The 26,464-nt window shown below is 40.9% G+C and overlaps 1 protein-coding gene across 8 annotated transcripts in view; it reads right to left on the bottom strand.

The window, feature by feature from the left end:
- The window catches only part of Fbw5 (F-box and WD repeat domain containing 5), a 72,047-nt gene that overhangs the window by 31,355 nt on the left and 14,228 nt on the right, over positions 1–26,464 (bottom strand). For 7 of the 8 annotated variants that reach the window (XM_071682625.1, XM_071682623.1, XM_071682621.1 and 4 more), the window contains 4 exons: positions 25,515–25,692; positions 23,334–23,443; positions 21,301–21,507; positions 11,990–12,178 (listed from right to left, as the gene is read on the bottom strand). In XM_071682625.1, coding sequence (XP_071538726.1) covers positions 11,990–12,178; positions 21,301–21,507; positions 23,334–23,443; positions 25,515–25,692 — 684 coding nt within the window. The remainder of the gene's footprint in view (positions 1–11,989; positions 12,179–21,300; positions 21,508–23,333; positions 23,444–25,514; positions 25,693–26,464) is intronic. The other variant, XM_071682627.1, reaches the window with a different exon arrangement.

The raw sequence follows: 26,464 nt of genomic DNA, 5'->3' as shown, positions 1-26,464 counted from the left end.
GATATGATATGGATGAATGTGAATATACTCCCATGAAATCTGCAACACATATGACAAATTTCATATCTACAAATGGGGAAATGATTGCACCTATATATCCTAACCCAAACAGAAATTTGATATGATCACCTTGATTTTCAAGACTGTAAGAAAAAAGAGAAATGCAGACTTACACAAACAATAACAGAAGAGTATGGGGAATAAAAAATGAGAACATTGAAAAGACAAAAAGGAATGAGAATCAAAATCTTAAGTGGAACAATGATTCACTCAGAACAGAATGTCTGCAATTCCAAGGAAAATTTCAATCACCTGCCACACAAATGGCACCCACCTCCCCCCCGCGCGCATGCAAAGTAGCGCTAAGAAAAGACAACAAAGGCCACATTTGTTCACACTCAGTCTCTAGCAATCATGTGTAATGCACCAAAACCACACCTCCCTTTCCACATCCAGGCCCCACAAAACTTTCCATGGTTTACCCCAGACACTTCAAAAGCCCTGGTTCAATCCAATGACATCATATCAACCTCGGTTAACCACATCATTCCAATTCACTCTATTTCTTGTATGCTTTTCACCCTCCTGCAAGTTCAGGCCCCAAACCATTTCAATACACCCACTTCTGCTCTCTCAACCACACCCTTTTTATTACCACTCATCTCTCTTAAATTTTCCTTACTCACTTGATCAAACCACCTCACACCACATACTGTCCTCAAACATCTCATTTCCAACACATCCACCCTCCTCTGAATAACCCTATCTATCGCCCATGTCTAACGACCATATAACATTGTTGGAACCACTATTCCTTCTAACGTCCCCATTTTTGCTTTCTGAGAATATGTTCTTGCCTCCCACATATTCTTCTACACTCCCAGAATCTTCGCCCCCTCCCCCACCCTGGAACTCACTTCCGCTTCCATGGTTCATCCGCTACCAAATCCACTCCCAGATATCTAAAACACTTCACTTACTCCAGTTTTTCTCCATTCAAACTTACCTCCCAATTGACTTGTCCTTCAACCCTACTGTGCCTAATAACCTTGCTCTTATTCACATTTACTCTCAGCTTTCTTCTTTCACACACTTTACCAAACTCAGTCACCAGCTTCTGCAGTTTCTCACCCGAATCAGCCACTAGCGCTGTATCATCAACGAACAACAACTGACTCACTTCCCAAGCCCTCTCATCCCCAACAGACTGCATACTTGCCACTCTCTCCAAAACTCTTGCATTCACGCGCCTATCAATTAACACGTAAACCAATAACACTCTCTGGCCATCTCTCCTACTTACATGCGTATACTTATGTGTATCTTTTTTTTAAACCAGGTATTCCCAATCACCAGTCCTTTTTCAGCACACAAATCCACAGGCTCTTCACCATTTCCATTCAACACCGAACACCCCATGTACACCAATTATACCCTTAACTGCCACATTACTCACCTTTGCATTCAAATCACTCATCACTATAACCCGGTCTCGTGCATCAAAGCTGTTAACACACTCACTCAGCTGCTCCCAAAACACTTGCCTCTCATGATCTTTCTTCTCATAACCAGGTGCATAGGCACCAATAATCACCTATCCACTTTCAGTTTTACCCATATCAATCTAGAGTTTACTCTCTTACACTCAATCACATACTCCCACAACTCCTGCTTCAGGAGTAGTGTTACTCCTTCCTTTGCCCTTATCCTCTCACCAACCCCTGACTTTACTCCCAAGACATTTCCAAACCACTCTTCCCCTTTACCCTTGAGCTTCGTTTCACTCAGAGCCAAAACATCCAGGTTCCTTTCCTCAAACATACTACCTATCACTCCTTTTTTCTCATCTTGGTTACATCCACACACATTTAGACACCCCAATCTGAGCCTTTGAGGAGGATGAGCACTCCCCGCATGACTCCTTCTGTTTCCCCTTTTAGAAGTTAAAATACAAGGAAAGGAGGGTTTCTAGTCTCCCGCTCCCATCCCCTTTAGTCACCTTCTATGACACGCGGGAATGCATGGGAAGTATCCCCAGGGAAATATAAAAGAAAGAGGCAAGAGGTCAAGAGAAAGGTGCAAGAGGTGAAAAAAAGGGCAAATGAGAGTTGGGGTGAGAGAGTATCATTAAATTTTAGGGAGAAAAAAAGATGTTTTGGAAGGAGGTAAATAAAGTGCATAAGACAAGAGAACAAATGGGAAAATCGGTGAAGGGGGCTAATGGGGAGGTAATAACAAGTAGTGGTGAAGTGAGAGGGAGATTGAGTGAGTATTTTGAAGGTTTGTTGAATGTATTTGACGATAGAATGGCAGATATAGGGTGTTTTGGTCGAGGTGGTGTGCGAAGTGAAAGGGTCAGGGAGAATGATTTGGTAAACAGAGAAGAGGTAGTGAAAGCCTTGCAGAAGATGAAAGCTGGCAAGGCGGGGAGTTTGGATGGTACTGCAGTGGAATTTATTAAAAAAGGGGGTGACTGCGTTGCTGACTAGTTGGTGAGGATATTCAACGTATGCGCGGTTCATGGTGAAGTACCTGATGATTGGTGAAATGCATGCATAGTGCCATTGTACAAAGGCAAAGGGGATAAAGGTGAGTGTTCAAGTTATAGAGGTACAAATTTATTGAGTATTCCTGGGAAATTATATGGGAGGGTATTGATTGAGAGGGTGAAGGCATGTACAGAGCATCAGATTGGGGAAGAGCAGTGTGGTTTCAGAAGTGTTAGAGGATGCATGGATCAGGTCTTTGCTTTGAAAAATGTATGAGAGAAATACCTTGAAAAACAGATGGATCTGTATGTAGCATTTATGGATCTGGAGAAGGCATATGATAAGAGTTGATAGAGGTGCTCTGTGGTAGGTATCAAGAATATATGGTGTGGGAGGGAAGTTGCTAGAATCAGTGAAAAGTTTTTATCAAGGATGTAAGGCATGTGTACAAGTAGGAAAAGAGAAAAGTTATTGGTTCCCAGTGATTGTCGGTTTGCGGCAGGGATGCGTGATGTCTCCATGGTTGTCTAATTTGTTTATGGATGGGGTTTTTAGGGAGGTGAGTGCAAGAGTTTTGGAGAGAGGGGCAAGTATGCAGTCTGTTGTAGATGAGAGGGCTTGGAAAGTGAATCAGTAGTTGTTTGCTGGTGATACAGAGCTGGTGGCTGATTTGGGTGAGAAACTGCAGAAGCTGGTGACTGAGTTTGGTAAAGTGTGTGAAAGAAGAAAGCTGAGAGTAAATGTGAATAAGAGCAAGGTTATTAGGTACAGTAGGTTTGAGAGACAAGTAAATTGGGAAGTGAGTTTGAATGGAGAAAAACTGGAGTAAGTGAAGTGTTTTAGATATCTAGGAGTGGATTTGGCAGCGGATGGAACCATGGGAGCGGAAGTGAATCACAGGGTGGGGGAGGGGGCAAAAGTTCTGGGAGCCTTGAAGAATGTGTGGAAGTCGAGAACATCATCTTGGAATGCAAAAATGGGTATGTTTGAAGGAAGAGTGGTTCCAACAATGTTATATGGTTGCGAGGCGTGGGCTATAGATAGAGTTGTGCGAAGGAAGGTGGATGTGCTGGAAATGAGATGTTTGAGGACAATATGTGGTGTGAGGTGGTTTGATCGAGAACTAATGAAAGGGTAAGAGAGATGTGTGGTAATAAAAAGAGTGTGGTCGAGAGAGCAGAAGAGGGTGTTTTGAAATGGTTTGGTCACATGGAGAGAATGAGTGAGGAAAGATTGATCAAGAGGATATATGTGTCAGAGGTGGAGGGAACAAGGAGAAGTGGGAGACCAAATTGGAGGTGGAAAGATGGAGTGAAAAAGATTTTGAGTGATCGGGGCCTGAACATGCAGGAGGGCGAAAGGCATGCAAGGAACAGAGTGAATTGGAACGATGTGGTATACCAGGAAAATGTGTGGTGTGAGGTGGTTTGATCGAGTAAGTAACGTAAGGGTAAGAGAGATGTGTGGAAATAAAAAGAGCGTGGTTGAGAAAGCAGAAGAGGGTGTTTTGAAATGGTTTGGGCACATGGAGAGAATGAGTGAGGAAAGATTGACCAAGAGGATATATGTGTCGGAGGTGGAGGGAACGAGGAGAAGAGGGAGACCAAATTGGAGGTGGAAAGATGGAGTGAAAAAGATTTTGTGTGATCGGGGCCTGAACATGCAGGAGGGTGAAAGGAGGGCAAGGAATAGAGTGAATTGGAGCGATGTGGTATACAGGGGTTGACGTGCTGTCAGTGGATTGAATCAAGGCATGTGAAGCGTCTGGGGTAAACCATGGAAAGCTGTGTAGGTATGTATATTTGCGTGTGTGGATGTGTGTATGTACATGTGTATGGGGGGGGGGGGGTTGGGCCATTTCTTTCGTCTGTTTCCTTGCGCTACCTCGCAAACGCGGGAGACAGCGACAAAGTATATAAAAAAAAAAAAAAATATATATATATATATATATATATATATATATATATATATATATATATATATATATATATATATACAAACATCCTCCCTGGAGATAGGGGAGAAAGAATACTTCCCACATATTCCCTGCGTGTCACAGAGGGCGACTAATAGGGGAGGGAATGGGGGACTGGAAATCCTCCCCTCTTGTTTTTGATTTTCAAAAAGAAAAAACAAAGAAGGGGGCCAAGTGAGAATATTCCCTCAAAGGCTCAGTCCTCTGTTCTTACGTTACCTTGCTAATGCAGGAAATAGCAAATAGTATGGGAAAAAAAATACATCAAGCATAATAGATGATGTTTATAAATATATATAAACATCATCTATTATGCTTGATCGCCATTACCTGTGTCAGCAAGATAGCACCAGGAAACAGACGATGAACAACCCATCCACTCATATACACATATGTATACATAAATGCACAAAAATGTACCTATACATACATATCAACATGTACATACACATACATAGACATATACATATATACACACGTACATAATCATACTTGCTTGCCTTCATCTATTCCTGCGATCACCCAGCCCCACAAGAAACAGCATTGCCACTCCCTGCGTCAGCAAAGTAGCACCATGAAAACAGACAAAAAGGCCACATTCGTTCACGCTCAGTCTCTAGCTGTCATGTGCAATGCACTGAAACAGCTCCCTATCCACATCCAGGCCCTACAGACCTTTCCATGGTTTACCCCAGACATTTCACATGGTCCGGTTCAGGTACTGGTACAACACCAATTTTCCGGCAATCTTGGTTCATAAGCCCTGCCGGATTAACCATTTTGCCGGACGAACCATGATCACGTAATAATGATTCATCAACACACCTCTAACCCACTAATCATACATCTCCCATGTGTCTTAAGTACACCATGGGCTACTTGAAATTTAAATTAAACAACTATCAAATGTAAATTAAATAAATAAATGAAATACAAGTACAATAGTACACTGGTGAAACAATAAAATTTCAATATTTTCTCCCTTTGCTTCTTTATATCATAAACAATTGATGAATCAATACTGCAGATGTCACAAAGCTTCAGCACCAAAACACCACGGTCCATTTTTTCAACAGTTCTATTTTATCTTGAATTGATAAGGACTGGTGTTTACATTTGACACCAAGACTGACACTCTCATATGTCTTAGAAGCCATAGCTACAGTAAAATTCAAGCAAAATAAGCTATGAATCTCACAGAATTGTGGTATCACCACCAACAAGTGCAGTGTACAGAATGTACATAAGCACACCCTACACACAACGCCATCTGTGGCTGCCCAGTAAACTAGTCTGGTGGCCACGGTATTTTCAAGTTTCCTCATGTAATTTTGTCCGGACTAAAGGAGGTGCTGGACCATCAGTTGCCAAAAAATTCAGTGGTGTACCTGTACACCAGTATATATATATATATATATCTTTCTTTTCTTTCATACCATTCGCCATTTCCTGCGCTAGCGAGGTAGCGCTAAGAACAGAGGACTGGGCCTTTGAGGAAATATCCTCACCTGGCCCCCTTCTCTGTTCCTTCTTTTGGAAAAAGAAAAAAAAAAAAAAAAGACGAGAGGGGAGGATTTCCAGCCACCCGCTCCCGCCCCTTTTAGTCGCCTTCTACGACACACAGGGAATACGTGGGAAGTATTCTTTCTCCCCTATCCCCAGGAATATATATATATATATATATATATATATATATATATATATATATATATATTTTCTTTTTTTTTTCTTTCAAACTATTCGCCATTTCCCGCATTAGCGAGGTAGCGTTAAGAACAGAGGACTGGGCCTTGAGGGAATACCCTCACCTGGCCCAATTCTCTGTTCCTTCTTTTGGAAAAAAAAAAAAATGAGAGGGGAGGATTTCCAGCCCCCCGCTCCCTCCCCTTTTAGTCGCCTTCTACGACACGCAGGTAATACATGGGAAGTATTCTTTCTCCCCTATCCCCAGGGATAGGGGAGAATATACATATTTACCATATATATATATATATATATATGGTAAATTATATGGGAGGGTATTGATTGAGAGGGTGAAGGCATGTACAGAGCATCAGATTGGGGAAGAGCAGTGTGGTTTCAGAAGTGGTAGAGGATGTGTGGATCAGGTGTTTGCTTTGAAGAATGTATGTGAGAAATACTTAGAAAAGCAAATGGATTTGTATGTAGCATTTATGGATCTGGAGAAGGCATATGATAGAGATGCTCTGTGGAAGGTATTAAGAATATATGGTGTGGGAGGAAAGTTGTTAGAAGCAGTGAAAAGTTTTTATCGAGGATGTAAGGCATGTGTACGTGTAGGAAGAGAGGAAAGTGATTGGTTCTCAGTGAATGTAGGTTTGCGGCAGGGGTGTGTGATGTCTCCATGGTTGTTTAATTTGTTTATGGATGGGGTTGTTAGGGAGGTAAATGCAAGAGTTTTGGAAAGAGGGGCAAGTATGAAGTCTGTTGGGGATGAGAGGACTTGGGAAGTGAGTCAGTTGTTGTTCGCTGATGATACAGCGCTGGTGGCTGATTCATGTGAGAAACTGCAGAAGCTGGTGACTGAGTTTGGTAAAGTGTGTGGAAGAAGAAAGTTAAGAGTAAATGTGAATAAGAGCAAGGTTATTAGGTACAGTAGGGTTGAGGGTCAAGTCAATTGGGAGGTGAGTTTGAATGGAGAAAAACTGGAGGAAGTGAAGTGTTTTAGATATCTGGGAGTGGATCTGGCAGCGGATGGAACCATGGAAGCGGAAGTGGATCATAGGGTGGGGGAGGGGGCGAAAATTCTGGGGGCCTTGAAGAATGTGTGGAAGTCGAGAACATTATCTCGGAAAGCAAAAATGGGTATGTTTGAAGGAATAGTGGTTCCAACGATGTTGTATGGTTGCGAGGCGTGGGCTATGGATAGAGTTGTGCGCAGGAGGATGGATGTGCTGGAAATGAGATGTTTGAGGACAATGTGTGGTGTGAGGTGGTTTGATCGAGTGAGTAACGTAAGGGTAAGAGAGATGTGTGGAAATAAAAAGAGCGTGGTTGAGAGAGCAGAAGAGGGTGTTTTGAAGTGGTTTGGGCACATGGAGATAATGAGTGAGGAAAGATTGACCAAGAGGATATATGTGTCAGAGGTGGAGGGAACGAGGAGAAGAGGGAGACCAAATTGGAGGTGGAAAGATGGAGTGAAAAAGATTTTGTGTGATCGGGGCCTGAACATGCAGGAGGGTGAAAGGAGGGCAAGGAATAGAGTGAATTGGAGCGATGTGGTATACCGGGGTTGACGTGCTGTCAGTGGATTGAATCAAGGCATGTGAAGCGTCTGGGGTAAACCATGGAAAGCTGTGTAGGTATGTATACTTGCGTGTGTGGACGTATGTATATACATGTGTATGGGGGGGGGGGTTGGGCCATTTCTTTCGTCTGTTTCCTTGCGCTACCTCGCAAACGCGGGAGACAGCGACAAAGTATAATAAAATAAATATAAAATATATATATATTGGATTACGTGTTAATTGACAGGCGCGCGAAAGAGAGACTTTTGGATGTTAATGTGCTGAGAGGTGCAACTGGAGGGATGTCTGATCATTATCTTGTGGAGACTAAGGTGAAGATTTGTATGGGTTTTCAGAAAAAAAGAGTGAATGTTGGGGTGAAGAGGGTGGTGAGAGTAAGTGAGCTTGGGAAGGAGACTTGTGTGAGGAAGTACCAGGAGAGACTGAGTACAGAATGGAAAAAGGTGAGAACAATGGAAGTAAGGGGAGTTGGAGAGGAATGGGATGTATTTAGGGAATCAGTGATGGATTGCGCAAAAGATGCTTGTGGCATGAGAAGAGTGGGAGGTGGGTTGATTAGAAAGGGTAGTGAGTGGTGGGATGAAGAAGTAAGAGTATTAGTGAAAGAGAAGAGAGAGGCATTTGGATGATTTTTGCAGGGAAAAAAAGCAATTGAGTGGGAGATGTATAAGAGAAAGAGACAGGAGGTCAAGAGAAAGGTGCAAGAGGTGAAAAAAAGGGCAAATGAGAGTTGGGGTGAGAGAGTATCATTAAATTTTAGGGAGAATAAAAAGATGTTCTGGAAGGAGGTAAATAAAGTGCATAAGACAAGAGAGCAAATGGGAACTTCAGTGAAGGGTGCAAATGGGGAGGTGATAACAAGTAGTGGTGATGTGAGAAGGAGATGGAGTGAGTATTTTGAAGGTTTGTTGAATGTGTTTGATGATAGAGTGGCAGATATAGGGTGTTTTGGTCGAGGTGGTGTGCAAAGTGAGAGGGTTAGGGAAAATGATTTGGTAAACAGAGAAGAGGTAGTAAAAGCTTTGCGGAAGATGAAAGCCGGCAAGGCAGCAGGTTTGGATGGTATTGCAGTGGAATTTATTAAAAAAGGAGGTGACTGTATTGTTGACTGGTTGGTAAGGTTATTTAATGTATGTATGACTCATGGTGAGGTGCCTGAGGATTGGCGGAATGCTTGCATAGTGCCATTGTACAAAGGCAAAGGGGATAAGAGTGAGTGCTCAAATTACAGAGGTATAAGTTTGTTGAGTATTCCTGGTAAATTATATGGGAGGGTATTGATTGAGAAGGTGAAGGCATGTACAGAGCATCAGACTGGGGAAGAGCAGTGTGGTTTCAGAAGTGGTAGAGGATGTGTGGATCAGGTGTTTGCTTTGAAGAATGTATGTGAGAAATACTTAGAAAAGCAAATGGATTTGTATGTAGCATTTATGGATCTGGAGAAGGCATATGATAGAGTTGATAGAGTTGCTCTGTGGAAGGTATTAAGAATATATGGTGTGGGAGGCAAGTTGTTAGAAGCAGTGAAAAGTTTTTATCGAGGATGTAAGGCATGTGTACGTGTAGGAAGAGAGGAAAGTGATTGGTTCTCAGTGAATGTAGGTTTGCGGCAGGGGTGTGTGATGTCTCCATGGTTGTTTAATTTGTTTATGGATGGGGTTGTTAGGGAGGTGAATGCAAGAGTTTTGGAAAGAGGGGCAAGTATGAAGTCTGTTGGGGATGAGAGAGCTTGGGAAGTGAGTCAGTTGTTGTTCGCTGATGATACAGCGCTGGTGGCTGATTCATGTGAGAAACTGCAGAAGCTGGTGACTGAGTTTGGTAAAGTGTGTGAAAGAAGAAAGTTAAGAGTAAATGTGAATAAGAGCAAGGTTATCAGGTACAGTAGGGTTGAGGGTCAAGTCAATTGGAAGGTGAGTTTGAATGGAGAAAAACTGGAGGAAGTAAAGTGTTTTAGATATCTGGGAGTGGATCTGGCAGCGGATGGAACCACGGAAGCGGAAGTGGATCATAGGGTGGGGGAGGGGGCGAAAATTCTGGGAGCCTTGAAGAATGTGTGGAAGTTGAGAACAGTATCTCGGAAAGCAAAAATGGGTATGTTTGAAGGAATAGTGGTTCCAACAATGTTGTATGGTTGCGAGGCGTGGGCTATGGATAGAGTTGTGCGCAGGAGGATGGGTGTGCTGGAAATGAGATGTTTGAGGACAATGTGTGGTGTGAGGTGGTTTGATCGAGTAAGTAACGTAAGGGTAAGAGAGATGTGTGGAAATAAAAAGAGCGTGGTTGAGAGAGCAGAAGAGGGTGTTTTGAAATGGTTTGGGCACATGGAGAGAATGAGTGAGGAAAGATTGACCAAGAGGATATATGTGTCGGAGGTTGAGGGAACGAGGAGAAGAGGGAGACCAAATTGGAGGTGGAAAGATGGAGTGAAAAAGATTTTGTGTGATCGGGGCCTGAACATGCAGAAGGGTGAAAGGAGGGCAAGGAATAGAGTGAATTGGAGCGATGTGGTATACCGGGGTTGACGTGCTGTCAGTGGATTGAATCAGGGCATGTGAAGCGTCTGGGGTAAACCATGGAGAGCTGTGTAGGTATGTATATTTGCGTGTGTGGACGTATGTATATACATGTGTATGGGGGTGGGTTGGGCCATTTCTTTCGTCTGTTTCCTTGCGATACCTCGCAAACGCAGGAGACAGCGACAAAGCAAAAAAAAAAAAAAAAATATATATATATATATATATATATTTTTTTTTTTTTTCACACTATTCGCCATTTCCCGCATTAGCGAGGTAGCGTTGAGAACAGAGGACTGGGCCTTTGAGGGAATATCCTCACCTGGCCACCTTCTCTGTTCCCTCTTTTGGAAAATAAAAAAAAAAAAAGTGAGAGGGGAGGATTTCCAGCCCCCCGCTCCCTCCCCTTTTAGTCGCCTTCTACGACACGCAGGGAATACGTGGGAAGTATTCTTTCTCCCCTTTCTCCCCTATATATCCCTGGGGATAGGGGAGAAAGAATACTTCCCACGTATTCCCTGCGTGTCGTAGAAGGCGACTAAAAGGGAAGGGAGCGGGGGGCTGGAAATCCTCCCCTCTTGTTTTTTTTTTTTTTTTTTAATTTTCCAAAAGAAGGAACAGAGAAGGGGGCCAGGTGAGAATATTCCCTCAAAGACCCAGTCCTCTGTTCTTAACGCTACCTCGCTATTGCGGGAAATGGCGAATAGTATGAAAAAAAAAAAAAAATATATATATATATATATATATATATATATATATATATATATATATATATATATATATTTATATATATAAACGATGGAAAGATCTGTGGGATCTGGCTGTGGATAAGAGGCTATGGTTTTGGTATTTTACACATGACAGCTAGAGAATGGATTAGAGCAAATGAGACCTTCCTTAACCTGTTCCTGTCACTACCTCACTAATGCAGGAAACAGGTGCGATAGTTGCACTGTGGACATGAAGGGTTTTGGAAAGAGATGAATTGGTGCTATAATAATGTAGAGATGGGTAATGTTCAGACCAGAAAGTTTGACTTGTGTTTGTCTGGGCAGTGTGGTCTGAGTTGAATGTATGTCTGGTGGGGTGGCATGAAAGACTGAGTTGGGAGGGGAGCTGCTTAGTGTTTGTCGGGACAGTTCAGCATGTATGAGTTCTGTCAAAGTTGTGTTCGTTGGAGTTGAGAGATACGTGAGCGGAGATTTGAGAGGGGTGAAAGGCATTTACCTCACCAGAAGGCTGGAGGTTATGAGGTTTCTAACCCCAGGGGATCCAAGAGATTCTCTCAAAGCCTGTGGGATAATCCAATCCTGGAGAGTAAATAAAGGCAAATTTCATGAACTTCTGAAAATCTTTAAACGAATAAAGATACAAAAGGTGAGTTACCAGAAAGTTGCCACATCGTGATATCAAAGGTAGAACAGATTGACAAATGCATCTTATGTTATAAACTGTAATAAACTGTTCATGACCCAACAATTTAGGGTGTGCAAAACTAGAAATTTAAAGCAACTTCTTGCTCTCACTTACAGAAATAAGCACACATCAGTGGGTACTCATGAAAATTCAGGATTTCAACACCCTTTGCCATTTCACTGTTAAAACATTTTTCAGCTACTTAGGCATAAAAAATTCAAAGCCATCAAGGCACCTTGCCATTTGAAGATGTGGTAAAAGTACATTGCAATGTGTTCTACTTGAATAATGAAACTAAAAAATTCCAAGCAATACGGCATTACATACCATTACTTCTCCATCTTCAGTAGAATCTGGAAATTCAAATTCAGCACGTCTATAATCTTTGGTGTAGGTGATTGGGCTTGTATGGACTGTATTCTTACACATGGGAGGCTGAGCACTCTGATGTTCAATAACTGAAGTCTGGTGGACACTTAATTCACGATGAGATGGTGGATTACCTCTTTCTACAACCTATTGGTGGGTTGAAGAAAGTACTTCCTAAAGTATCATAATTAATTTTTTAAAACTTTACACCTAATTTCTTTCTATAAAGGTTAGGGGGGGGAGCAAAATGAATGTCTGAATCAATGAGGTATAAAACCAAATATTTGAATCACTGAGGTTTAGTGGTACGGTGTAAGTGAGAGTGGTGACTGGTACACTGGTGGCATCCACAGAACATCGACAAGGGAGGAGTAATGTTGCTTCAAAAGATGTAAAGGGTGTGTGGATCAGGTGTTGCTTAGAAGGTTTTGTGTAAAAAAAAAAAAAAAGAAATACTTTTAGAAAGAGCAAACTGTACATGGCATTTTATGGATTACAAAAAAGCATATGACAGGATTGACAGAATGACCTTGTGGAAGATGCTTTGAACATATGAAATAAATGGAAAAATACTAAATGCTGAACACGAGGAGAATGGGAGTAGGGTGAGTGGCCCCTGGCAAAGGTGGATTTGCCTCAAAGATATGTGATGTTAGTGAAGTTGCTTAATTTGTTTGTTTATGCATGGGGTGGTGAGGAAGGTATATGCAAGGCTCTTAATAATGAAGAGTACATCTGTGTTATGCTGGGGGTTGGGATTAGAGGGGAACAAAAGAAGTGAATCAGTTGATGTTCACAGATGACGTGGCTCTAGTGGCAAACTCCTACACAAAACTCCAGAAGCTGTCAATAATGTCTTGGAAAGTGTGTATAAGAAGAAAGATAAGAGCAAATACAAACAGAAGTAAGGTAATGAGGTGCATCAGGGGAATGAAACAGGATGGCTTAAATGTAAGTTTGAATGGGAAGGATCCAGTGAAAGTGAAGAGCTTTAGGTATCTGGTCTGGGAGTTGACATGGCAGGAGAGAGAACTATGGTGGCTAAAGTGAATCACAGTATGGAAGATGGAGCTAGGGTCCTGGATGCATTACAGAGTAAGTGGAAGGATAGGTGTTTTGTCTGTTAGGGTAAGGATGGGCATGTTGAATATACAATAGTCCTGAAAGTTATGTGTAAATATGAGTCTTGGGCCTTGAATGAAAAAGAAAGGAAGAGGGTGGACATGTTGGACATACAGTGTATGAAGCTGATTTGTGGTGTAAGGCAGGTTGATCATGTACAAAACGAGAGTGTAAGAGAGATGTAGTAGTAAATGCAGTCTGATTGACTGAGCTAAAAATGATATTCTAAAATGATTCAGGCACATGGAAAGGATGAGTGAAGAAAAATGATGCAGAAAATCTAGATGTCAGAAGGGATGGAAGTGGGGAAGGGTAGACTGAGAAAGAGATGGAAAGACAGAGTGAAGGAGGTTTTGGGGTATCGGGTCTTCAACATTAACCCTTTTGCTGTGACAAGTGAACATATCCACTCACACATCTATTACCATTAATTGTAACAGGAGCACTTACCCCATGGCTTCAGAAAAACTTTCCCTCTATCACAATAAGCGGACATAACTCTTCATCGTTGAATCATCCTTGAGAAGCCCACCACACATCCATGCATGCAGCCTTCTGTGAGCAACATTACACTGAATGTCTATTTACAAATGCCAAGTGACTGACTACACAGTCAGTAGACCTCTATGTTTTGAGGTTGATTTAATTTATTAGTAAATTTCATATATCTTTCAGATATTTTTTCATGCATATTTGCCATTTTCCACATCAGCGAGGTAGCATCAAGAACACAGGACTGTGCCTTAGAAGGGAAAATCCTCACCTGGCCCTTTCTCCGTTCCTTCTTTTGGAAATGTTAAGAAATTGGAGGAGAGGATGTCCAGCCATCCACTCCCATCCCTTTTAGTTGCCTTCTATGACACACGGGGAAAATGTGGGAAGTATTCTTTCTCTCCTATCCCTAAGGATAAGTATCATATTATCTTTCTTCTTCTTTATGATTATATGCCTGACAATCAGCAGTGAACCGCGAAAATGCTAAAATGTATGTATCTTCATTCTGAGTTCAGTGTAAAATGTTTGAGCTTCGGTCTTTATTTGTACTTAAAGATATTAAACTACTCTGTAATACTTATAAGTTTATTTTATATTCTCTTAACAGGAATACAGAGGCCAAAAGTTTTGAAGGGGTGGCTTCTGTAAACAGCACAAGGTATATTGCTTGTTGAGATTTTTTCAGCTGACTGAGTATGTTGAGTAGCTATTTAACTCATATTTTGATTGTGAAATTGACTGGCTGATTCGGGTGAGAAACTGCAGAGGTTGGTGACTGAGTTTGGTAAAGTGTGTGAAAGGAGAAAGTTGAGAGTACATGTGAATAAGAGCAAGGTTATTAGGTTCAATAGGGTTGAGGGACAAATTAACTGGGAGGTAAGTTTGAATAGAGAAAAACTGGAGGAAGTGATGTGTTTTAGATGTCTGGGAGTGGATTTAGCAGCGGATGGAACCATGGAAGCGGAAGTGAGTCACAAGGCGGGGAGGGGGGGAAGGTTCTGGGAGTGTTAAAGAAAGTGTGGAAGGTGAGAACGTTATCTTGGAGCAAAAATGGGTATGTTTGAGGGAATAGTGGTTCCAACAATGTTATATGGTTGTGAGGCATGGGTTATAGATAGGGTTGTACAGAGGAGGGTGGATGTATTGGAAATGAAATGCTTGAAGACAATATGTGGTGTGAGGTGGTTTGATCGAGTGAGAAATGAAAGGGTAAGAGAGATGTGTGGTAATAAAAAGAGTGTGGTTGAGAGAGCAGAAGAGGGTGTGTTGAATACCAATATACATTGTGTGAGGAAGTACCACGGAAGATTAAGTGTAGAATGGCAAATGGTGAGAGCAAATGATGTAAGGGGAGTAGGTGAGGAATGGGAGGTATTTAGGGAAGCAGTGATGGCTTGTGCAAAAGATGCATGTGGTATGAGAAAGGTGGGAGGTGGGCAGATTAGAAAGGATAGTGAGTGGCAGGGTGAAGAAGTAAAGTTGCTAGTGAAAGAGAAAAAGAGAGGGCTTTGGAAAAATACTTACAAGGGAAGGAGTGCAAATAACTGGGAGATGTATAAAAGAAAGTGGCAGGAGGTAAAGTGAAAGGTGAAAGAGTTGAAAAAGAGGGCAAATGGGAGCTGGGGTGAGAGAGTATCATTAAACTTTAAAGAGAACAAAAAGATGTTTTGGAAGGAGGTAAATAACATGCATAAGATAAGAGAACAAGTGGGAACATTGGTGAAGGGGGTAAGTGGGGAAGTAATAACAGGTAGTGATGAAGTGAGAAGGGGATGGAGTAATTATTTGAAGGTTTGATGAATGTGTTTGATGATTGAGTAGCAGATATAGGGTGTTTTGGTTGGGGTGGTATGCAAAGAGAGAGGATCAGGGAGAATGGTTTAATTAAGAGAGAAGATGTAGTGAAAGCTTTGTGGAACATAAAATCTGGCAAGGCAGCAGGTTTGGACGGTAATGCTGTAGAATCTATTAAGGGGTGACCGTGCTGTTGATTGGTTGGTAAAGATATTCAATGTATGTATGGATCATGGTGAAGTGCCTGAGGATTGGTGGAATGCATGTATAGTGCCACTGTACAAAGGAAAAAGGAATAAAGGCAAGTGTTCAAACTACAGAGGCATAAGTTTGTTGAGTATTCCTGGGAAATTATAAGGAAGGGTATTGATTGAGAGGGTGAAGGCATATACAGAGCATCAGATTGGGAAAGAGCAGTATGGTTTCAGAAGTGGTAGAGGATGTGTGGATCAGGTGTTTGCTTTAAAGAAAGTGTAAGAGAAACACTTAGAAAAACAGATGGATTTGTATGTAGCACTTATGGATCTGGAGAAGGCATACGATAGGGATAGAGATAAATTGTGGAAGGTCTTAAGAGTATATGGTGTGGGAGGTAAGTTGCCAGAAGCAGTGAAAAGATTTATCAAGGATACAAGGCATGTGTATGAGCAGGAAGAGAGGAGAGTGACTGGTTCTAAGTGAATGTTGGTCAACAGCAGGGGTGTGTGATGTCCCAATGTTTGTTAAATTTGTTTTTGGATGGGGTGGTTAGGGAGGTAAATGCAAGAGTTTTGGAGAGAGGGGTGAGCATGTGGTCCATTGGGGATGCCAAGGCCTGGGAAATGAGTCACCTGTCATTTGCCAATGATACAGCTCTGGTTCCTGATTCGAGTGTGAAACTGCAGAAGTTGGTGACTGAGTTTGGAAAAATGTGTGAAAGGAGAAAGTTGAGAGTAAATCTGAATAAGAGCAAGGTTATCATATTGAGATGCAAGTTTGAATGGAGAAAAAAATGGAGGGAGTGAAGTGTTTTAGATAACTGGGAGTGGACTTAGCAGCGAATGAAACCATGGGACGGGGTGGGGCAAGGGGCGAAGGTTCTGGGTGAGTTGAAGAATGTGTGGAAGGCAAGAACGTTATCATGGGGAGCAAAAATGGATATGTTTGAAGGAATGGTACATCCAACAATGTTATATGGCTGCGAGGCATGGGCTATAGATAGGGTGGTATGGAGGAGGGTGGATGTGTTGGAAATGAAATGCTTGAGGACAATATGTGGTGCGAGGCAGTTTGATTTAGTAAGTAATGAAAGGGTAAGAGAGATGTGTGGACATAAAAAGAGTGTTTTACTTTTGTAAAATGATGAACAGAAAAGGGGGTCATGTGAGGATTTTCCCTCAAAGGCTCAGTTTTCTGTTCTTCACACTACCTCAAAAACACGTGAAATGGTGAATATGTATAAAAAAATTATTATTATTTATCATTATACTTGATTGCTGTTTCCTACATTAGCAAGGTAGCACCAAGAAACAGACAAAGAAAGACCCAACCACTCATATACGAACATATACATACATGCACATATACATATGTAACAGGATAGAGCATGGTGGGAGACAAGGAGTTTGTGTGTGTGGTGTGCAAACATTAGGCCAACCCCTGTGTGGTCTGTCCCAGGGTTATCAACCACCATGCCTCACCAACAAATTGAGAGATTACTGATTAAGGATAACCTAGTAAAATTGTTTAGTTATTAGTGAATAAATCTTTAAATTCTAAGATGAAAATATATCAAGGGTGGAAAAGTGAAAAAGTGAATCTGTGGAACAATTAACAAAGGAAACTGATATAAATGCCTTAGTATTACAACAAATAGCATCCCACATTACGCAGAAAAGAGATAAGGTGGTCAGTGAGAATCAGGTCAGCACAGAGATGAGACAAGTTTGCCCAGCCCAGGGACTATAGCGTTAACATCTACCAGAAATCCTGGTAAGCCACACCTTGCTCTGATACAAAGGATGTTTTTATAAAGTGTGCAAGGCTTGTCCTCCTGTGAGGGTAACAATTCAATAATAAGTCAACAAGACACTGGTAACTTCAATTCCAACAGGCACCAGTCAGGGCATCAGTTAGAGTCATGTGCACTAGTTAAGGCTATACAACAGTGGAGGTTGTGCTGTACGCTAGTATGGCACTAGAATAATCTTAGCAGTGTGTGGATGGAAACAGTGAGTTGTACCATCATGCTTTATGTGAATAGTGCACACACAAGATCGACCTGACCAGGGGAATGTTGGCCGTCACTTGGTGAAGAGTGCTATAAGCCTGTATCCCTGTGCACACACAAACCAACCTGAGCAGAACGACATGTATAACCTGTTGAAGCTGTCTTAATTGAATTTTCTCACTGACAAAACATAGCTGCCAGTCAGTATTATGCTGTGTGGCAGGAATTACAGTGTGCTGTTATTTTGACATGTCAATAAGTTAAGTGCATTAACAAGATTTCCCTTGCACTTGTGAATTAGAGTGTTTTAGTTACTATTAGCAGTTGTGTTATGATAAATGCCACATTATTTCTAATACTTTAGTAGATTTAGATATTAAATGTAAGAATATTCACAGCCTTTCCTTAGCCTAATGGACAGTGAATCCATTGGCCCACCTGGGTAATTAATGTCTTTATTAGGGGTTTTACTTAAACCATGGCTTATGGGCCCCCATGGTAATCTTACTTGATCGTCATCATCTATCAAGTAGAAACTATCCTCTTTTTCTTATCCCTATATATATGAAATGGCACCCTCCCCCTCTCCCCCACACGTGCGCGCGAGGTAGCGCTACGAAAAGACAACAAAGCCCATATTCGTTCACACTCAGTCTCTAGCTGTCATGTGTAATGCATCAAAACCACAGCTCCTTTTCCACATCCAGGCCCCACAAAAATTTCCATGGTTTACCCCAAATGCTTCACGTGCCCTGGTTCAGTCCACTGACAGCACGTCGACCCCGGTATACCACATCGTTCCAATTCACTCTATTCCTTGCACGCCTTTCACCCTCCTCTATGTTCAGGCCCTGATCGCTCAAAATCTTTTTCACTTGATCGTTCCACCTCAAATTTGGTCTCCCACTTCTCCTCATTCCCTTCACCTCTGACATATATATCCTCTTTGTCAATCTTTCCTCACTCATTCTCTCCATGTGACCAAACCATTTCAATACACCCTCTTCTGCTCTCTCAACCACACTCTCTTTATTACCACACATCTCTTTTACTCTTTCATTACTTACTCGATCAAACCACCTCACACCACATATTGTCCTCAAACATCTCATTTCCAACACATCCACCCTCTTCTGCACAACCCGATCTATAGCCCACGCCTCGCAACTATATAACATTGTTGGAACCACTATTCTTTCAAACTTACCCATTTTTGCTCTCTGAGCTAACGCTCTTGCCTTCCACACTTTCTTCAACGCTCCCAAAACCTTAGCCCCCTCCCCCCATGACTCACTTTTGCTTCCATGGTTCCGTTCGCTGCTAAATCCACTCTCAGATACCTAAAAACTTCAATTCCTCCAGTTCTTCTCCATTCAAACTTACCTCTCAATTGACTTGTCCCTCAACCCTCCTGAGCCTAATAACCTTGCCCTTATTTACATTTCCTCTCAGCTTTCTTCTTTCACAAAGTTTACTAAACTCAGTCCCCAGCTCCTGCAGTTTTTTACCCGAATCAGCCACTAGCACTGTATCATCAGTGAACAACAACTGACTCACTTTCCAAGCCTTCTCATCCACAACAGACTGCATACTTGCCCCTCTCTCCAAAACTCTTACATTTCACCTCCCTAACAACCTTATCCATTAACAAATCAAACAACCATCGAGACATCACGCACCCCTGCCGCAAATCGACATTCACTGAGAACCAATCACTTTCCTCTCTTCCTACTCGTACACATGCCTTACATCCTCAATAAAAAACTGCTTCTAGCAATTTGCCTCCCACACCATATACTCTTAACACCTTCCACAGAGCATCTCTATCAACTCTATCATATGCCTTCTCCAGATCCATAAATGTTACATACAAATCCATTTGTTTTTCAAAGTATTCATCACATACATTCTTCAAAGCAAACACCAGATCCACACATCCTCTACCACTTCTGAAACCACACTGCTCTTCCCTAATCTGATGCTCTGTGCATGCCTTCACCCTCTCAATCAATACCCTTCCATACAATTTCCCAAGAATACTCAACAAACTTACACCTCTGTAATTTGAACACTCACCTTTATCCCCTTTGCCTTTGTACAATGGTACTATGCATGCACTTCACCATGAGCCATACATACAATGAATATCCTCAACAACCAGTCAACACAGTCACCCCCTTTTTTAATAAATTCCACTACAATACCATCCAAACCCGCCGCATTGCCAGCTTTCATCTTCCGCAATGCTTTCATTACCTCTTGTCTGTTTACCAAACAATTCTCCCTGACCCTCTCAGTTCGCACACCACCTCGAACAAAACATCCTATATCTGCCACTCTGTCATCACACACATTCAACAAACCTTCAAAATACTCACTCTCACTCCTTCTCACATCACCACTACTTGTTATTACCTCCCCATTAGCCCCCTTCACTGATGTTCCCATTTGTTCTCTTGTCTTATGCACTTCATCTACCTCCTTCCAAAACATCTTTTTATTCTCCCTAGATACTCTCTCACCCCAACTCTCATTTGCCCTATTTTTCACCTCTTGCACCTTTCTCTTGACCTCATGCCTCTTTCTTTTATACATCTCCCAGTCATTCGCACTATTTCCCTGCAAAAATCATCCAAATGCCTCTCTCTTCTCTTTACACTAACAATCTTACTTCTTCATCCCACCACTCACGACATACTCTAATCTGCCCACCTCCCATGCTCCTCATGCCACAAGCATCTTTTGCGCAAGCCATCACTGCTTCCCTAAATACATCCCATTCCTCCCCCACTCCCCTTATGTCTTTTGCTCTCACCTTTTCCATATATATATTCATATATATTGGAAAGGATCACAATTTTGCACGTCATCAAGATATTCCTATGAGTCCACGGGGAAAAATGAAACACAATAAGTTCTCAAGTGCACTTTCGTGTAATACTCACATCGTCAGGGGAGACACAAGAGAGAAATATAAGTCAGTTGATATATATCGAAGAGATGAAGCTAGGACAACATTTGGACAATTGCATGTTTACCAAATGGCATCCTAGCTTTGTCTCTTTGATGTATATCAACTGACTGTTATATTTCTCTCTTGTGTCTCCCCTGATGATGTGATTATTACACGAAAGTGCACTTGGGAACTTATCCTGTTTCATTTTTCCCCGTGGACTCATAGGAATATATACATATACATATATACCATTTCCCTCAGTGCAGTGGAACAAGAAACAAACAAATACTTTGTGAACTTCAATGTTACAACAGAAGGCCTGTGTACACAGGTCTACCTTATGAAGCACTTGGCTGTATACCTGCATGATTGTGAAATACCTGTAGGGAAGGTAAACTAATGAATCTGCCTGAGTAATGCGCATTATGAGTTTCCAGGAACTAGCTGTCAGGAAAGGCGACCATTCTGTTTGGTAGACTGATTTCCCATTTCACAGATGTCTGTGCTGTTTGTTCTTTGATACATCTTAGCTATATGTCCCTGTAGGTTGGTGTTTAGTACACAGAATTCCAAATACAAACCAGATCTTTTCAATGCCTAATGCATGTTCTTAAATGCAGTACAATGTTACTCTCAAATATAAAAAGTGGTTAGTCAGCAACTTTTGAATGAAATAGAATGTCAGAATCATACCTCATTCTCTTTGGATTTTCCTTTCATCTGTTCAACAACTTCTGTTGAATTGGTCGATGTATCTGGAGTCAAACAGTTTGCAACGAGGATTGTGCGAACACTTGAGGCATTCCGATTGTAAAACTTGTATAAGCGACTGATGATTGCTTGGTGCTCAGAGTTATTTTCCTGATTAGCTTTATTAAGCCAAATGACACTGGCACTAACCTGAAACACATTCTGAATCAACATTTCTGAACATAACAATTGATACAAAGAGCCTACAACTGAATAAGTAAACATCTTCAAATCATGGACTGATTTAACTACTGTTAGTCTTAAAAGGAAATAATAGCATCTTAATGAGTAAAAGCTTCTTCAAAAATGAACAAAAATCAAAGATTGCTAAAATATCTTCAATTAGTATTTTCTCTTGGGAGCTCTAAATGAATTGCTGTTACTGTACTTGTAGAATAAGTCATAGAGCCAACTTTCAGTGAACTGATTTTAGTGCATTTCAAGCAATAAAAAGATTCTATTAAATTTAAAATTTTTCCATCAAAACAGTCAAATAATCATTTATCAAATGAACAATGAAGTGCCAAATGTGCCTGCATGGTAATCTCCAATGTTGTGCCCAATTTTCAAATATTCTCCCACTTCCTGATTTTCAAGTTAATCTAATACTTGCAGCAATTTTCCTTATAGAAATAGAAAATAATCTCATAAGCGTATGATAGGGTTGATCAAGATGCCTTGTGGAAGGTCTATGGGATATAAGGTGGAAGCAGTGAGAAGTATTTCTTCAAAGGTGTAAAGCATGTGTATGGGTAAGAAGAGAGGAGAGTTAAAGGTTTCAAGTGAAGGCTGGTCTGTGGTACAGGTGTGTGATGTCACCATGGTTGTTTAAACTGTTTATGGATAGGGTGGTGAAGGATGTAAATGCCAGTCTTCCAAAGTGTATGCAGTCTGTGGAGGATGAGAAAGACTGGAAAAAGAATCAGTTGTTGTTTGCTGATGACACAGCACTAATGGCAGATTGGAATGAGAAACAGCTGAAGTTGGTGGTGACTGAGTTTGAAAGAGTGAGTGTAGGGAGGAAGTTGTAAGTATATGTGAATGAAAGCAAGGCTATTAGGTCTGGAAGAGATGAGAGACAGGTAAGATGGGGTTGTGAGTATAAATGGAGAAAACTTGGAGGCGTGAGGTGTTTTACATACATGGGAGTAGAAATGGCAATGAATGGAAACACGGAAGCAGAAGTGAGTCACAGGGTGGGGGAGGGTCCAAAGTTTTTTGAGCACTGACGAACGGTTGGAAAGAGAGAACGTTATCTGAGAGGGCAAAAGTGGGTAAGCTTGAAGGTATAGCAACATATGGATAAAGCTGTGTGGAGGAGGGTGGATGTGTTGGAAATGAAATGTCTGAGGTTAAATGTGGTGTGAGGTGGTTTGATCAAGTAAGTAATGAAGGGGTGAGAGAGATGTGTGGTAAAAGAAAGAGTGTGGTTGAGAGAGCTGAAGAGGGTGCACTGAAATGGTTTGGATATAGGGAGAGAATGAGTGAGTAAAGGTTGACAAAGAGAATTTATGTGTCAGAAGTGGAGAAAAAAAGAACAGGGAGACCAAACTGGAAATGGAAGAATGGAGAGAAGAAGATTTTGAGCGAACAGGACCTGAATATACAGAGGGGTGAAAGGCATGCAAGGGATGGAATGAATTGGAATGATGTGGTATACTGAGTTCAATGTGCTGTCAGGAGACTGAACTAGGGCATGTGAAGTGTCTGGGATAAACCATGGGGAGGTTCATGAGGCCTAGTTGTGAAGAGGGAGCTGTGCTTTCAGTGCATTACACATGACAGCTAGAGAATGGATGAAAGCAAATGTGACGTTTCTTCGTCTGTTCATGGCACAACCTTGCTAACGTGGGAAATGGCGATTAAGTATGAACAAAAAAAAAGTAAGTGTCATGTATTCAGTGAATTAATCATCAGTTATGTACAGGAAAAAGTTTTCCTTTATGTACATAAAGTTTTCCACATTCAGCACTTACCAAGTGGGCTAACCAGTGCAGATCACCAGACAAAAGGTATTGATCATTGTACCATGTACCAAAGATGTCATATGGTTTATTCAGCACTCTACACTGCAGTTGAAATTCCCCTGAAAAACAGAAATGCTGTAAGGGATGTATCTAGGGACAGGTTCAACTGGGCTTCCAATGGAAAGAGAAACATAATAAGGCCAGAGGAAAAACTTGCTTAACTGCAGAGAGAATACTGCATTACCTCAATGCTTAAATGTGAACTATATTTACATGCATATTACTTTTAATATAAAATCCTGTAAATATAAAGCCATAGCACCAGGATTCTTCTCATCTTGGGGAATGGATGTGATTCACAGTTCAAAGACCCTAGGCAAAGAGTTCTTACCTGAGCTTATCTCCTAACATATCCAGAACAGAAGTGCGAGTCCATTGTTGAACAATACTGCTTTGGAATTTTGGTTGGAAGATTCTACAAAAAATCACCGGTTATCATACTCTCGGTCCATCATATTTATAAGAACTGATACACAGCTTTGAAACAATGATTTACAATTTAGAGAAAACTAAATAAATCATTCCTTAGATTTCAATGTCAGCAGAAACATGTCTCTAAAGCAAGTATGCTCCATTCTTTTAGCCATGATCCTAGTAATTCAGCAATTTTTTTTTTCTTCAGTAAGTATAAACCTTAAACTAAGACATAAAGTCAGCCTGATGAACTTCTGTAATGGGTTTTCAACTGGCCTGTAATCGTTATGGCGTGAGTATGAAGTTTGACCTTGGGCTTCATCTTAATCTGTGGAAGATTCTCCATAAGTCAGGGGTATTTCTGGTCAGGAATTACACTTAAATGTGTTACAAGCTGCTTAGCATAGGGAAAGTTAGGATACTCAATATTTACTTTACTTTTACAACTACATTCAAGCAAATTAATCATATGGAAGCAGCAATCATTGAGATGGGTTTCTGGTTCACCACTTACAGCTGGAAATATGAATGACATGTTCTTTCTCTACTAGCTTATTGGTGTAAATATCCACACGCATGCACTCTTTGACATTTTCTCCTTTCATACAACTTCTTAAATTTATGTATGCTGACTGCATTAACCATGACTTCAGTAACCTTAATTCATCCACCACCCATAATATAAAAGTACATTTTTACATGTCACATTTTTTTCATAATTCATGTTATGTTGTGCCCTGTGGCTGCTCTGTCCCTACATCTCCTGAAGGGCTGTTCATTACCAACACCATTAATTTGTTTTAAGGCGAAAAGGTTGTGATCAGGTCCCCCATTAAGTCTTCTTTCCTCCAAGCTGGGCAAATATAAAGCCTCCAGCCTTACTCTGTAACCCAGCTCGCTTTATTCTGTCCCATCTTTGTCCTCTAGAGCTTCTCTATTAGCTCTTCATGCTTGTCTAGGTGCAGTGACCAAAACTGAGGAGCATAAGCCACTTTTGGCCTTATGTAACATATGATCAGCTTGCTAATTATTTCCTTATTTATATACTTAAATGCAGTTGTAATATTTGCCAGCAGATAGTTTGCCTCCTTAACTGCTGTCCAAATGTGGGACTCTGGCAACAGGTTATAGACAGTATTGACTCTCTAGCCATCATACACAGAATCTTGAAGCTCATTTTTTTCTAGTTGATTATCATATCAAAGCCTTTCACTTTGTCCTATCCTCATTACTTTATGTTGAATTTCATTGACCATGTATCAGACTTACTTTACAGTGTGTTTAGGTCCCCTTATAAGTTGATGCAATCCTATTTGCTTCTCACCTCCCTCATGACCTTTGCATCATATGCAAACATATTCAGTTAGGAGTCCATACATTAAGGCAAGTCAATTTCATAACTGAGAAAAGCATTGGGCCAAAAACATAACCCTGTGGCACTTTGTTGGTCATTTCAACCCATCTGGAGATGATTCCACTGACATGTGTCCTTTATCCCCTTCCACTGAGATAACATATTCATTGAAGAAGTTTCCCTTTTATTCCAGCCTAATGATACAGCTTCTAATCAGCTTCCAATGTGGTACAAAGTCAAATGCATTTTGGCAGTTTAGATACAAAAAATCCATCCAGCCTTCCCCTTTGGTGTCCGTGAGTGTACCCTTTTTTAACAAGAAAGTATTGTCTGAGTTAAACAGTAATTCTAAAATTACTAACTTTGTAAATTAAAAACTGCTATTTCTCCTGAAGTGCTAGTGTAGCTTCCAAAGTGAACACCAGAGACCAGTAGGAGTGTATCTGAGCTGTTAAACTGTGAAAACTGGGTGTACTTCCAGCTATGAACTTTCATATCTTTATAATATTTCACTTCTGCTGGATATGTGCTGGTCCAAACCTGAAAAAATAAATAGCCTTTATAAGCATCTACACATCTCAATAAATGATTTACATACCATTTTCTTTATTGAAAGCAAGTGGCTTATGCAGAACCTTTTCCATATTTTTCAATTACCAAGATTTGACTGATGTATCAAAGACCTCAGAACCATTTAGTTTTCACATGAGTTAAGCAGTTACCAAGTACAAGTGCTAGAAACAGAGATATGAAAGAAAAGCATGTTTTGAAGAATGAAAATCCATTCTACTACTGGACACAGAGTGCTTTGAGTAACTGAAATAAGCATTTGCTTGCAGTGAGTTAGATTCCACTTAACCCCCTAAAAAACAGGGAATTAAAAAGAATGGGGTCATACTGTTGCTTGTCTCATAGGACTTAATGACCAATTTGCTATTATCTGGACACTATAATGTCATAGCCACCATTTACATGGAAGCCTGTGCATAGGTTTACAATAATTCTTTTGCTGATTCATGTTATCATGTTATCTGCGTGAAATGGTTTTTAGAAAAGAAAAGAGGGGAAGGAAAAGTTGAAAAAGAAATTTAGGGTTCTTTATCTGTTTCCTTGTGCTACCTTGCTAACACGGGAAACGGCAATCAAGTATACCAAATAAACACATACATATTGTTTTGATGCTTCAAGATTTTACATGTGTCATCTGCTGTTAAATGTTAAACACTGCAAAGTGGATAAATATGAACATATGTATATATTAAACAAGACAGTTTAATCCTCAATGAAAACCAATTACTGACAAATAACCACA

The sequence above is a fragment of the Panulirus ornatus genome, chromosome 34, assembly GCF_036320965.1.
Source record: "Panulirus ornatus isolate Po-2019 chromosome 34, ASM3632096v1, whole genome shotgun sequence".
NCBI classification, from domain to species: Eukaryota; Metazoa; Arthropoda; class Malacostraca; order Decapoda; family Palinuridae; genus Panulirus; species Panulirus ornatus.
Note: the sequence above shows the minus strand (reverse complement) of the source record. Positions and strands in the feature narration are given on the sequence as shown.